Consider the following 11,734-nt stretch of genomic DNA (forward strand, 5'->3'; position numbering starts at 1 on the left):
CTGATGTTACACATCACCTGGATATAGTCCTCCTTGGTCTTGGTGACTATCAACACAGCAAGTCTCCTTATGAAACGCTTGGCCTCAGGTGCTATTCCTCCTGTAGTGGTAAATAAAAGGGGACGAATGACCCTTCTCCAATTGTAGCACTCGGTTCATGTACTGGTTCTTTCTCTCATTCTCGTGCAGAGTGTAGAGCTGTGGCATGGTCTTTCCTTGATATGTTGGCGATTTGGGATTAAAAACTCAAGAGCCAGAGTACAGAAACAAAATTTTCCAGACTTCAATTTCAAAGGACAAAGTGCAGATGTTTTCCTGAGAGTGCACATTGCTATTTTGCTTGACACCGAGAGGTTGAAATGGTTCTCTTTAGTCCTGAAAGATCCATGGAAGGACAAGTCGTAGGAAGAAATATTGGTAGCTAAGCTTCAGCTATTGGGCATTGGTGGATAGTGGTGCAGCAATCACTTTTAGGGACAAAAACTTATTGTTTCAATGATTTTTTGAACGATCACCCTGAAACTTTCAGAACATAATGTTATAACTTTGAAGATCTTTTTAACCTTGTCTTTTGATGGCCAGTTAATTATGTAATGAAATAAATTTGGTTATAATAAATTTTACAGATCACAGACATTTTTCAGGCGCTTGAATGGTTCTTGTGAGAGTTTATTATAGATAGATTGTGTATTTGATTAAACATTTATTATATAGTCTTAGATTTGGATACTGGCGGGAGGCAAACCATATTTTGCCTGACACAACACAGTGAGTAACCAATCATTTGCAGCAATTCAGTGGTAACCAAGCAATACCCAAAATCATTGTCACATGGCTAAACAAATATGGTTCACCTCTCCATGGCTGCTGCGCCAGTATCCATACACATTTGACATGGCCAAGACAGTCTTTATTGCAAATCTATCTATTCATTTGTGTTGAAAAATTGTATTATTCAATTTTTACTTAAATTTTTGATTCATATTATTCTTTAGGTGAAAGTACTATGACCAGAAAAAGAAGGAAGTTTGTCACTGATAGTGACAATAGTGATGATGAAAAGCCTGGAAAAAGTTCAAAAAATAAGGATTCTTCCGACAGCCTTTCAGAATCGAGCGAGGAAGAGGAATGGACTCTAAATACAGAGGGTCGTAAAGCCCAGCCTAAGAAGATTGGTAAGAAAGATGAAAAGAAAGCCACTAACAGTGCAGGCTCTATGGAATCTGCTTCAGATGAGGGGGAACTGACTGAGAGTGAGAATGAATCACTCAGCGAGGACTCAGATGATGCTACTTTCAATGATGGATTAGATGAAAACTGTGTGGGAGATTCAGAGGATCGGAATAAACTTATGAATATGACAGAGGCTGAGAGGGAGAGAGTTCTCTTTGAGCGAATGGAAAAGAGGGAAAGTATGAAGACAAGGCAGGAAATTCAACGTAAATTGAAGCTTCAGAAAAAGAAAGAGGAGGCAGCAAAACTAGAAGTAGACAGAAAGAAAAGTGAGCAAGAAACTAAAGCAGCAGTTAGAGCTCAGCGCATGAGAAAGACTCCGCTAGATGACAAAGGAAAAGGAAAAGCTATTGATGAACTGAGAGCAAAGCGAGAGGCTCACAAAGCTAGATTGAAATCATCTGAAAGAAGATCCAGGAGCCCAGAACCTAAACCATTACTCAAAACAAAAGATGTCTACACTGATGATGATGATGACGATGACAAGTCCTTATCATCATCAGCAAGTTCTGCTGAGTCAGGGGAAGACAGTGACAGAGAATCAACTCCTGAGGTTGTTCGCTACATTTCATCGAAAGAGCAGCTTTCTAAAATCAGACTATCGAGATTTAAATTAGAAAAGTGGGTTCATCTGCCTTTCTTCAAGGACACTGTTTGTGGCTGTTTTATCAGAATTGGTATCGGTGACAAAATGGGAAAAAAAGTTTACAGGGTTGCTGAAATATATGATGTTGTTACAACTCCCAAAGTTTACTCTCTTGGTAATGTCAAAACGAACAAAGGGCTCAAAGTTAGGCATGGTTTGGCAGAAAACATGTATCGTCTTGAATTTGTTTCAAACCAGGATTTTACTGATTCAGAGTTTTTGAAGTGGCAAACAACATTAAACCAAAATAATTTAAAACTCCCCCCAATTAAGTTTGTTGATACCAAGCATAAGGCGATTCAAAAGGCAATGAACCATGAATTTACTGAAGCAGAGATAGAGTATATTGTTAAGGAAAAGCAAAAATTCCGTAAGAATCCTCGGAACTATGCTGCTAAAAAGAGTGATATCCTCACTCAGAAACAGTTAGCAGAAACTCTTGGAGATTATGCTGAGGTGGAAAAACTCAAAGCAGACCTGGAAGATATTGAAGTGGATGCAGATAAGCTTAGCAAACAGAGGAATAAAAGTTTGACTGCTATCAGTTACATTAACGACAAAAACAGGCTGCGAACAACTGAACAGATTGAGGAAGCTTTAAAGAATGAATATCAGGAGGAGAAATCAGCTGTTCCCAATCCATTTCAACGTCGTAAAACTGTTCCCTCTGTTGTTACACCAAATTATCAAGCTACAGAGGATGCATCTAAACATTCAGATATTCTGAAGAAACTTGCTGAAGAACGTGACAAGCATGATTCAGCTAAGAAGTCAGTTACAGATGCAGAGACTAAAAAAGCTGAACTTGCCAAGGAAAGTAAGGTTGTAGATCCTTTTGAACTTCACAACGGCTGTGATATTGATATAGATATCGGGCCTGTGGACGCAGCTCCAGCTATATCACCCTCCCCAGACAGTTCAGCACCAGGTCGGAGGCGTATCAATTTATCAGACTATAATAAACGAATCGGCCTCATGTGACACTGGCTTTTAGCTATTTTAACGATTTTATGGTACCATCTGAGAGCTTTTTGATAATTATTGTATACCGATCCTGATAACTAGGTTAAGGCTACACGCACCGTAACATGATCTGAAGCCTGTCAATGAAGAAGATTCGGCACAATTCAACCAGGATATCTGAAATATGATATAATGCAATTATTACAGATTATTTGTGAAAATTATAGGGTAGATTCATCTTAGGTCTAGGGCATGTTGATAGATCTTTTAAGAGAAATTAAATGACCAATTGAAGAGGTCTAAAATAAACAATCAACTCATTCAATGAGTGTGAGAATCTTGCAAGATCTCTGCAGTATCTATTAAAATTAAATTATTTGTATCAACAGTTGAAACAATTGGTGTTAAAGATACAAAATACAATCACGGTAATTAGGCTACCAACTCTCTGTTAAATGAGTGAATTATATGAATTTAAACTGTTATTTTCCTGCTCAACTTTTAGCCAGAGTGTAGCCAGGGCAGCAGCCTGTTGGGAGCACTCAACAATTAACAGGAGCAAAAGATTGTTGAGTGAAAATTTACCAATCTTTTCTTTTTATTAAACTGATTCACTCTTGAATCCCCTTGCTGACCCCCTGGTTACGTCCTGGCATGAGCGTCATCGATTTCTTCAGTGAAATAGGCCGTTATTGACTCAGCAGAATATCAATTTCTTTCATCCAACAATTCAAATCATACCACGAGGAATTGTTAACCGTAAGTGAGTGTTCACATATTACGTGCGAAGTCACTAAAAGGGACTAGTCACTAGGGAGGTATTTCTACACAGTAACTATGAATAATAGCAATCTTAACTTGGAGATGGTAGGGGGTCTGAAAATGGCCAAGAAATGACGTAATATGTGAACGGTCCCTAAATCACCATTACCATTATCAAGCACCATTGTAAAGTTTTTATTTAACTCTGGTTAGTTTACTTGAGAGACAGTGCACAATATGGTACTAAGTTGAAGGTGGAATTCCATTGCATTGTGGAGGATCGTGGCGTGAATTTTTTATTCTCAATAAAATAATTTTCTGCACTGTCTTAAAATACAATGCAAGACTTCTTTTGCTATTGTGAACTATTTTCTAGGTGTAAACCCAACCCTTGTACGACCAACTATACTTAGGCCTTTTCAACGCCTCACTTTTAATGTAGTTACTTGAGATATTTACTAACATAAGTGAGTTGGGATTTGTGCGACCATATTTATAATTTTGTATCGTCACTTTTGCAACATTTGATGAATTTCAGTAAGCATTCGTGGGTTTGACTCTACCGCTTCATACATTACATTTACAAGCCACAAGCAGGATTTTCTGTTTTATGTCAATGACCATGTTGCTGGTATTCTTTGGCAGCAAACTTCAACTGTTTTTAGTTAAATAAAAGATGGCAAAGGTGAGTTTGCTGTTAAAGTGTTGTCTTTTAAAGTTTACCCCTGAGTAAGTACTCCAAATGAGGGGGGGGGGCGGGGTTCCAACCCCTCATCTCCCCCCCCCCCCCCCAAATGACAACTAAAATATAAATAAAACGATAAATCTCAGTGGTCAACTTAATCTGATAACACGTAATTTAAGTGGTTAGGATATAAGTGGTGGTTCCATGAGGTTTGAGTTAACACTTTGGCAGACAAAATCATAATCAAACAATCTGGCCTATGACATGCGGCTTCCTTGAATCGCTCTCCCTATCATTTATACCTGTTTTACAAATTTCTGCCCAGATCTTAAAACTGCCCTTATTTTAACACTGTTCTTGGTTGGTTCCATCACTGACCCCTGTTTGTCTCTCAAATGTGGAAGAGTTTTACCGTTAAACGTGATATCTTTTTCATGCAGAGTTTTAGTTGATTACATTGTAACTTAACTTTATTTTCTAAATTTGTCTGATATTTTACAGTAACCAGTTATGATTGTCTTATTGAGTTGCTAACGAAGTCCAGCGAGTTCTTATCTTGAAATTCAATAGAGATACAAAAATAGCAACATAACCTTAACAATGAAAATTCAATTCAATTCATCGAATCAATGCCTGCTTTGTTCGAACCAATGCTGATTACTCAGCTCAAGATTATATTGTGTACAATCTTAATATCATCTCAGATATGTGCAATGGTTAACTATCATGAGGATTCGTCTAGCTGTGATGACCAGGTATGCCGATAGCTGCTCAATTTGTTATTATGATAGCAAGGCCATGTCCAGCCGCTTTTATCTTGTGGCCTTACGAGTTATATTATTTCGTCAGAACTCCTAGGTAGAACACCGAACTCGCGCAACTGCTCTGTCTGCAAACAATTGTTGGACCTTGATTCATGATTATTTACGTAGCGCGCGAAAATATTTTGCTGTCTAAATTAATTAACTGGCCAGTCCTTTGCAGCGCACGACGCAATATTAATTATATGGCATTGTGCACATGCTCTAGTTTTATAAAAGGAAAATGTTTATGTAACCAGTACCTAGTATAGGCCATGGCTCATGACTACTGAACTGAACTAATCCATAGGCTATCCGGTATAATAATTTACATTTATTTAGTCTCCAATTATTGAACTGCGGAAGCTGGTTGCTTCAACACTGTATTATGACTGAATGCTCGAGCCTTGATTAATAAAAGGAAAGGAAATATGACTTTTAATTTGTAACCATCAACTGAATAATCGTTTAAATTAATAAGCATTAAAACACAATTCATCATGTGCCGTTTAGCGGTAGGGTGCGGCTCACTAGGACCACTGTGCCAATCGACAGTGCAATGGGCCAGTGGCGTAACGTTGCCTGTTGGCGCCCCCGCCGAATAAGCTCCCCCCTGTTGGCGCCCCCTCCCCTTTTGCTGCCCCTCCCTAAAATTGAACAAATTGATGATTTTAGAGGATACGCCGGTAAAATCTCTAAAAAAGTGTGTATCTAGAGCAAAACGCGCAGTTTTGCTAGTACTTTAGTTAAGTTTTCGAAATTGTCCCACATTCAAACGACCATTTGGCGCCCCCCTAACACGGTGCCCCCCCCCCCCCCCCCAGCGGGGCCCTTCGTTACGCCACTGCAATGGGCCTTTTGAGCTGCCATTGAGAATTATCATTTATCCAAATTGAGGCAATCAGCCGACGCGCGGCTTTTATGGTTATCTACTATTATATGTATAATCTGTGTAATAAAGATCAAAATTCAAATTTGTGTTCCTCAAATTTGTATTCTTTATATTTTCCATTAATTTAAGGCTGCCGACCTATCCCGGAGGAGCGAAAGCATTTAGCCCATCTATTATAATTTAAAATCGACCTTTTGATGTGTAGGACTTAAGAAGCTATTAAAATATGCAAAACCAAAATAAGGTCACGACCCCAGGCATGAACCAAGGTTAAACTTCTCTAATCATCCTGGCAACCGAATAAAGACCTCAGTGATCGTTTGTAATCAATTTGTTTGCCAATTTTCATCGTAAACCCCGATTCACTGTACCTCTCCCCTTCCCCAAACTGTTTTGTTAGCTGTTTTTCATGGTTTTTCATTTATTGCTAAATTCCTAGACGTAGAGATACAGCGAAGTGCAGTAAATGTACAGAATACAGATTACACCATTAGGAAATCAAAGTTTTTTTCATCCTTTTTGGCGTGTAAGATCCTTTATAATTTAGTAAATAGTATTAGAGTAGAATAGAATAGAGTATAATAGAATAGAATAGAGTAGAATAGAGTAGAATAGAGTAGAATAGAAATTACAAGAAGCGGCTCGTTCTTTGACAAATTTGTTGACTATCTGTTTTAAAATTACCAATAAACCTATTTGAAACGTTTGTGTGCGGAGTTTTATTTTCGGTCAACAATTATTTGCGATGAAATGTCACCAAAACTTATTGATACGCCATAATTTCATTATTTGGTCCCGGGAGACGACATTTAATCTGGCAGAACATTAGACTTTTATAAAAATGTTACTTGACATTTCGGGGAAGAACATCGTAGGCCTTTTGGAGATAACAATAATGTCAGTCCGTCCGTCCGAGGGCCGGGTTGTACTAGTATATCTATATTTGCGTTATGGCTGCACCCAAAAATATTGATATTAAAGTTATCTAGTTCATATCTCTTAAAAGTATTTGAGCGATTGGTAGTATAATTTCTGGTTGCAAATTTCTTTAAATGGATTAAATGCAAGCTATTTATCAATATTTAAAATCGCCAACGCCCACTTAAATAGATAGAATTTAAGTTTTACTGGGTTTATTAAAGAAACTTTAATAAACATCCCCCATTCCCCCACCCCTATTAAATTTACCAGCTACAGTAATACTTATATATTCTAGTGAAATGAGTTTCAGCACCCTAGTTGGACCACTCCTATCTTCAAGCGATAAAGATGATGAAGAGATTTCGAAACTAACCAGTCTAATCCGCAACTTCACTTCTCATTTCCACGAAAGTTATGGTAAAATTCTCCCATTTAAACTAAGCGACTCCGTAGTCGAGTCAGTGTTATCCACTCTTCTTTACTTCACCTTTACATCCGGCTCAGGTCTACAGACATTGGGAGAGGAAGTGAACTTGCTTGTACTCCATCGGGACCGGAAAATCCCGGGCTTACTCATTAAAACACTGTATGTCCTCCTCCAAGTTTTCGGGACACATAAACTCCTAGATATGATTGGTAAAATGTACCCGGGCTGTGGGGTAGGTTTAATCAAACAAATGAGATTGCCTATTTCTCTCCTGGTTATGCACGGTGGAAGCGTCATCACACAATCTGCGCTTGGTCTGAAAAATCATCCTCTCAAGAAACCAGGCCTCTTTGTACCCTTTTTACGTGATCATATTGGCGGACATGCTATATATTCTGATTGAGCTTTACAAAAGGAACACTAAGAAGTCCCAGGCCCCTCCCCCAGAACTCGAACTATGCCCGGTTAGTTCAACAAAAGACCGGACAGATATTCAGTGCTCAGTTTGTAGGGAGAACATAGTCCTAGGTCACGTGACTGCGAGTCCTTGTGGACATGTCGGGTGTTGGGAGTGTTTAAATAGGGCTGCTCAGGTGAAACCGGTTTGTCCCGTGTGTAGTGGGCCAATATTCCCTTTACTGGCTCTTCGGAATATCAGATCCGAGACCGGCTAGACGGTCCATCTGACAGATGGTAGGGTTTAGAGTGTGGAATGTTCTAATGGTGAAGTTTTGTGAAAGTGAATAACTTAACCATGTTCACGTTTGTTTGAAACAGCTTTTTATTGCATGGCCATTTAGTTGTAATTGTTATATGACTTATTAGGTAGCTTCTTGTATTTGATTTGTGAATGCGGAAGATTACTATCATGATAATGATTATTTGCAACATCATAAACAAATGTAAGTAGATCCGGATCTTGCGGCAATTGTTAAGGGGAAGTGATTCATTACTACTTTAGTATAACGAGTTAAGTTGCCGATTGAGTATAGATTTAAATAAATAATACACATACAATGCTCATTGCTCAGACTACTTACAAAACGTCTGCTTCTAATGTTGTCCTTGACCGCTAACCTCCCGAAACAGTGGCCAATAACAATCGAGCGATTTTCTTCGTATCGATGCGAATTTCAATTATTTGTCTTTGTAATGCCTTTGTCTGGTATAATACTGATGTATGTTAATTTAAAGTCTTTTTCTGTGAAAATGGATGATTAATTGAGCTCTTAACCTCTTTTATTTTGATAGCTGTTATTTATATAATTAAGGAGTTTTTGATTTTTCAATACATTTTTGAACCTTTTAGTCGAGTTTATCAGTTTAAAAGATAATTGTTGTTGATAATGTTCACAGATATGTATTAGATATAACCATTCAACTTAAATAATAGTTTATATAATAATGTTCAATATTTTCGCTCATGGGGGGATTATCATTATAAATTATCCCTGATTCTGACTTGATCCCACTATAATGAGCCTTGCTCGCTCATGATTGGCGGATGTAATTACTAATTACCCCGGGCTAACAACCTCCTGACCTCAAGATAGCACCGTCTCCTCTCCTCCCCTGGTCGGGTCATTATTTTGTGCCCAGGATATCCAGGCGGGTATTTTCCCACGATCTGCTCAATTGTTTCTGTCAGCAGGTCAGTGTTTCTTGCTGATTTACGTTCCGACTGACTTGGCACACCGCCTGACCGCCTGTTCAGTATTTAGCTTTATTATATGTATAACCAGTTCGAGCGAGGCCTGATTAATGAGAAAGAGATTAAGTGATTGTCGAGGTAAACTCTCAGTTGTGTCGACGTAAGTGGTATAATGCGGCCCACATTCCCTCAAATTATCCTGATTTGGGGAGGATATTGGGGTGGAGCTGGAACGCTAATAGTGGCGCCGGAATGCTAATAGCTAGTGTGTTTCCATGTGATTGTATTACGTTGTTGGTGAGTTAAAGTGAGGGTCGTCCTCCCTCCTCCCCGCACGTCACTTGTATTGTACACAGTTGTAGAGTTGTTGTATGCACCCCCTGTGTTACCTATACATTTCCTCCGCCTCAAAACGACTGTGTTGCCTAACTATCAGGCTGCCTATTTGTTCGGCGACCTGACTAGTTAACTAGGTCACGTTTTACACTCTTGACTGATCTAATTGCTAATTGATAACTCCGTACTCTTGCTCTGTGTTACGTCAATATTGAGAGAGTCATGTTATGTAAATGCTATGTAGGTGTATACTGTGTACTCATGTCTCACATATAATATAGTTATTTATATATATTATACTCATTATAATATATACTATAATATAGCCGCTACCCCAGCGACATTTACTCGGTGCAGTTTGTAAGGAGAAGAACTGATATTATTAGCTCCTTTATGTAGAGAGGGCCCCGCCTATACAGTACAATTGTATAGTGGAACATGTACACTATTCGAGGAATGTGCGGCAGCACGTCGCTAGTTAGCTTGAGTAGTAAGCATATCAGTGCGAGCCTGCTGCTGTGATCTGGTTATCCTTGGGTCTCCGCCAACCGGCAACTAGGCTTGCTGCGTCCATTTTGTTTTCTTCGGTTGGCGGTTTCTTTATTCTGATTGTGCGCCAGTTGTTGAATATTATTTTCATCGGTTGCAGGTTTTTGTTTTCTTACTTTGCAGAATTACAGTTTTAGGTCTAGTTATTACAAGACCTAAGGTTTGCAATGAGAGAGAGAGAGAGAGAGAGAGTGGTTAATTTTAATGTGGTTCTTGTTGGGAGTAGTCTACTTGCTGGCCATTGTCCGTCTATCACACGTACAACCCACTTGACGTACATTTCTTCTGTTGAAAGCTCTTAGCAAACAGCAAACCCATTTATACCTGCACAATTTGTCTACGTTACGGGGATTATTCCAGCACAGGTAGCCCCGGTTAAGGGGGCCGGGGGGGGGGGGTCTTCTTAACTCCCCTGCTCCAGCCCTGTGAGATGGACAGTCTAACTCAATCTCCGGAGCGAGTGGGAGGGAGGTGGGTGGTCGTGTCGGTGCACTTCAATATCAGAGCATCTCCTTGTTTGGGATAAACGTTTTGTCAACTCCACTTACATGGAGCATGTTCTTCTACCTGCTCCCTGCTCTGTAGCTGTAGCAGCTCCCTCATTTTGTACATTGTTCGGCCGATGACTCCCTTTCCCGCCCCTATTGTCCGCCCTTGTCCGGGTCCTGTACTATTATTGGCCTATATTTGAGGTAAGAGAGTCCTCTCAATCTGAGTGACATAATCCACTATGACTCTCTCTCTCTCTCTCTCTCTCTCTCTCTCTCTCTCTCTCTCTCTCTCTCTCTCTCTCTCTCTCTCTCTCTCTCTCTCTCTCTCTCTCTCTCTCTCTCTCTCTCTCTCTCTCTATCTCTCTCTCGATCTCTCGATCTCTCTCTCTCTCTCTCTCTCTCTCTCTCTCTCTCTCTCTCTCTCTCTCTCTCTCTCTCTCTCTCTCTCTCTCTCTCTCTCTCTCTCTCTCTCTCTCTCTCTCTCTCTCTGTCTCTCTGTCTCTCTCTCTCTCTCTCTCTCTCTCTCTCTCTCTCTCTCTCGATCTCGATCTCGATCTCTCTCTCTCTCTCTCTCTCTCTCTCTCTCTCTCTCTCTCTCTCTCTCTCTCTCTCTCTCTCTCTCTCTCTCTCTCTCTCTCTCTCTCTCTCTCTCTCTCGATCTCTCGATCTCTCGATCTCTCTCTCTCTCTCTCTCTCTCTCTCTCTCTCTCTCTCTCTCTCTCTCTCTCTCTCTCTCTCTCTCTCTCTCTCTCTCTCTCTGACCGGCTTGCATGCTTACAGTTAAACGGTCAATAATAGAACGATGCGCTCTGAGCTTCTGATAATCTGTTCAGATAGGTTGTGTGGTTTTGTGTTCTCGGCTGAACGTTTCATCTGCAGGGCGGGCTACTAGGTGTTGCAATGTGTGTGTGTGTGCACGCTCACCTCATTACTCAGATTGAATTGCAGCGCAATGAATAACTGGTTCAGTTAGATTGTGGTCGCTTTAGTGACTCTCGCCGAATCTTGCACCTACCCGTTTATTGGGCGATAGGTTGAGAGGGACTGTCCTAACATTTTAAATGGCCACTGGTTATTGTAGCAGGTGTCCTCATCATCCAAAACCAGGCTGCACTTTCTCTTGCCACCCTATTTGAAGATACCTACTTTTTTTGGGTTATTTCCAGTTACAGTTTGTCGAAATTTCTCTCAACCAAAGCGCCGGCGGTGTTATTGCACTATATAATACAATATAGTGCTTTAAGATCATCATAACAAGTGCACACAATCATCCCACATGTAGACTAGTAACTTAACAAGTCACTTTAATTTGGTGATTGCTCTATTCATACTATTCTTGTGTCGTTACTAGCACACTGTTGCTAGCTCTGTGTTGCGA

General features: G+C 39.9%; 1 protein-coding gene across 1 annotated transcript; it reads left to right on the forward strand.

The window, feature by feature from the left end:
• The first annotated feature begins 954 nt into the window (after positions 1 to 954).
• LOC134811854 (RNA polymerase-associated protein RTF1 homolog) lies at positions 955 to 3,200 on the forward strand. The gene has a single exon (XM_063818949.1). The coding sequence runs from the start codon at positions 1,007 to 1,009 to the stop codon at positions 2,858 to 2,860; it is 1,854 nt and encodes a 617-aa protein (XP_063675019.1). The 5' UTR covers positions 955 to 1,006; the 3' UTR covers positions 2,861 to 3,200.
• The last annotated feature ends 8,534 nt before the right edge of the window (positions 3,201 to 11,734 follow it).

The sequence above is a fragment of the Bolinopsis microptera genome, chromosome 2, assembly GCF_026151205.1.
Source record: "Bolinopsis microptera isolate Bmic1 chromosome 2, MBARI_Bmic_1.0, whole genome shotgun sequence".
NCBI classification, from domain to species: Eukaryota; Metazoa; Ctenophora; class Tentaculata; order Lobata; family Bolinopsidae; genus Bolinopsis; species Bolinopsis microptera.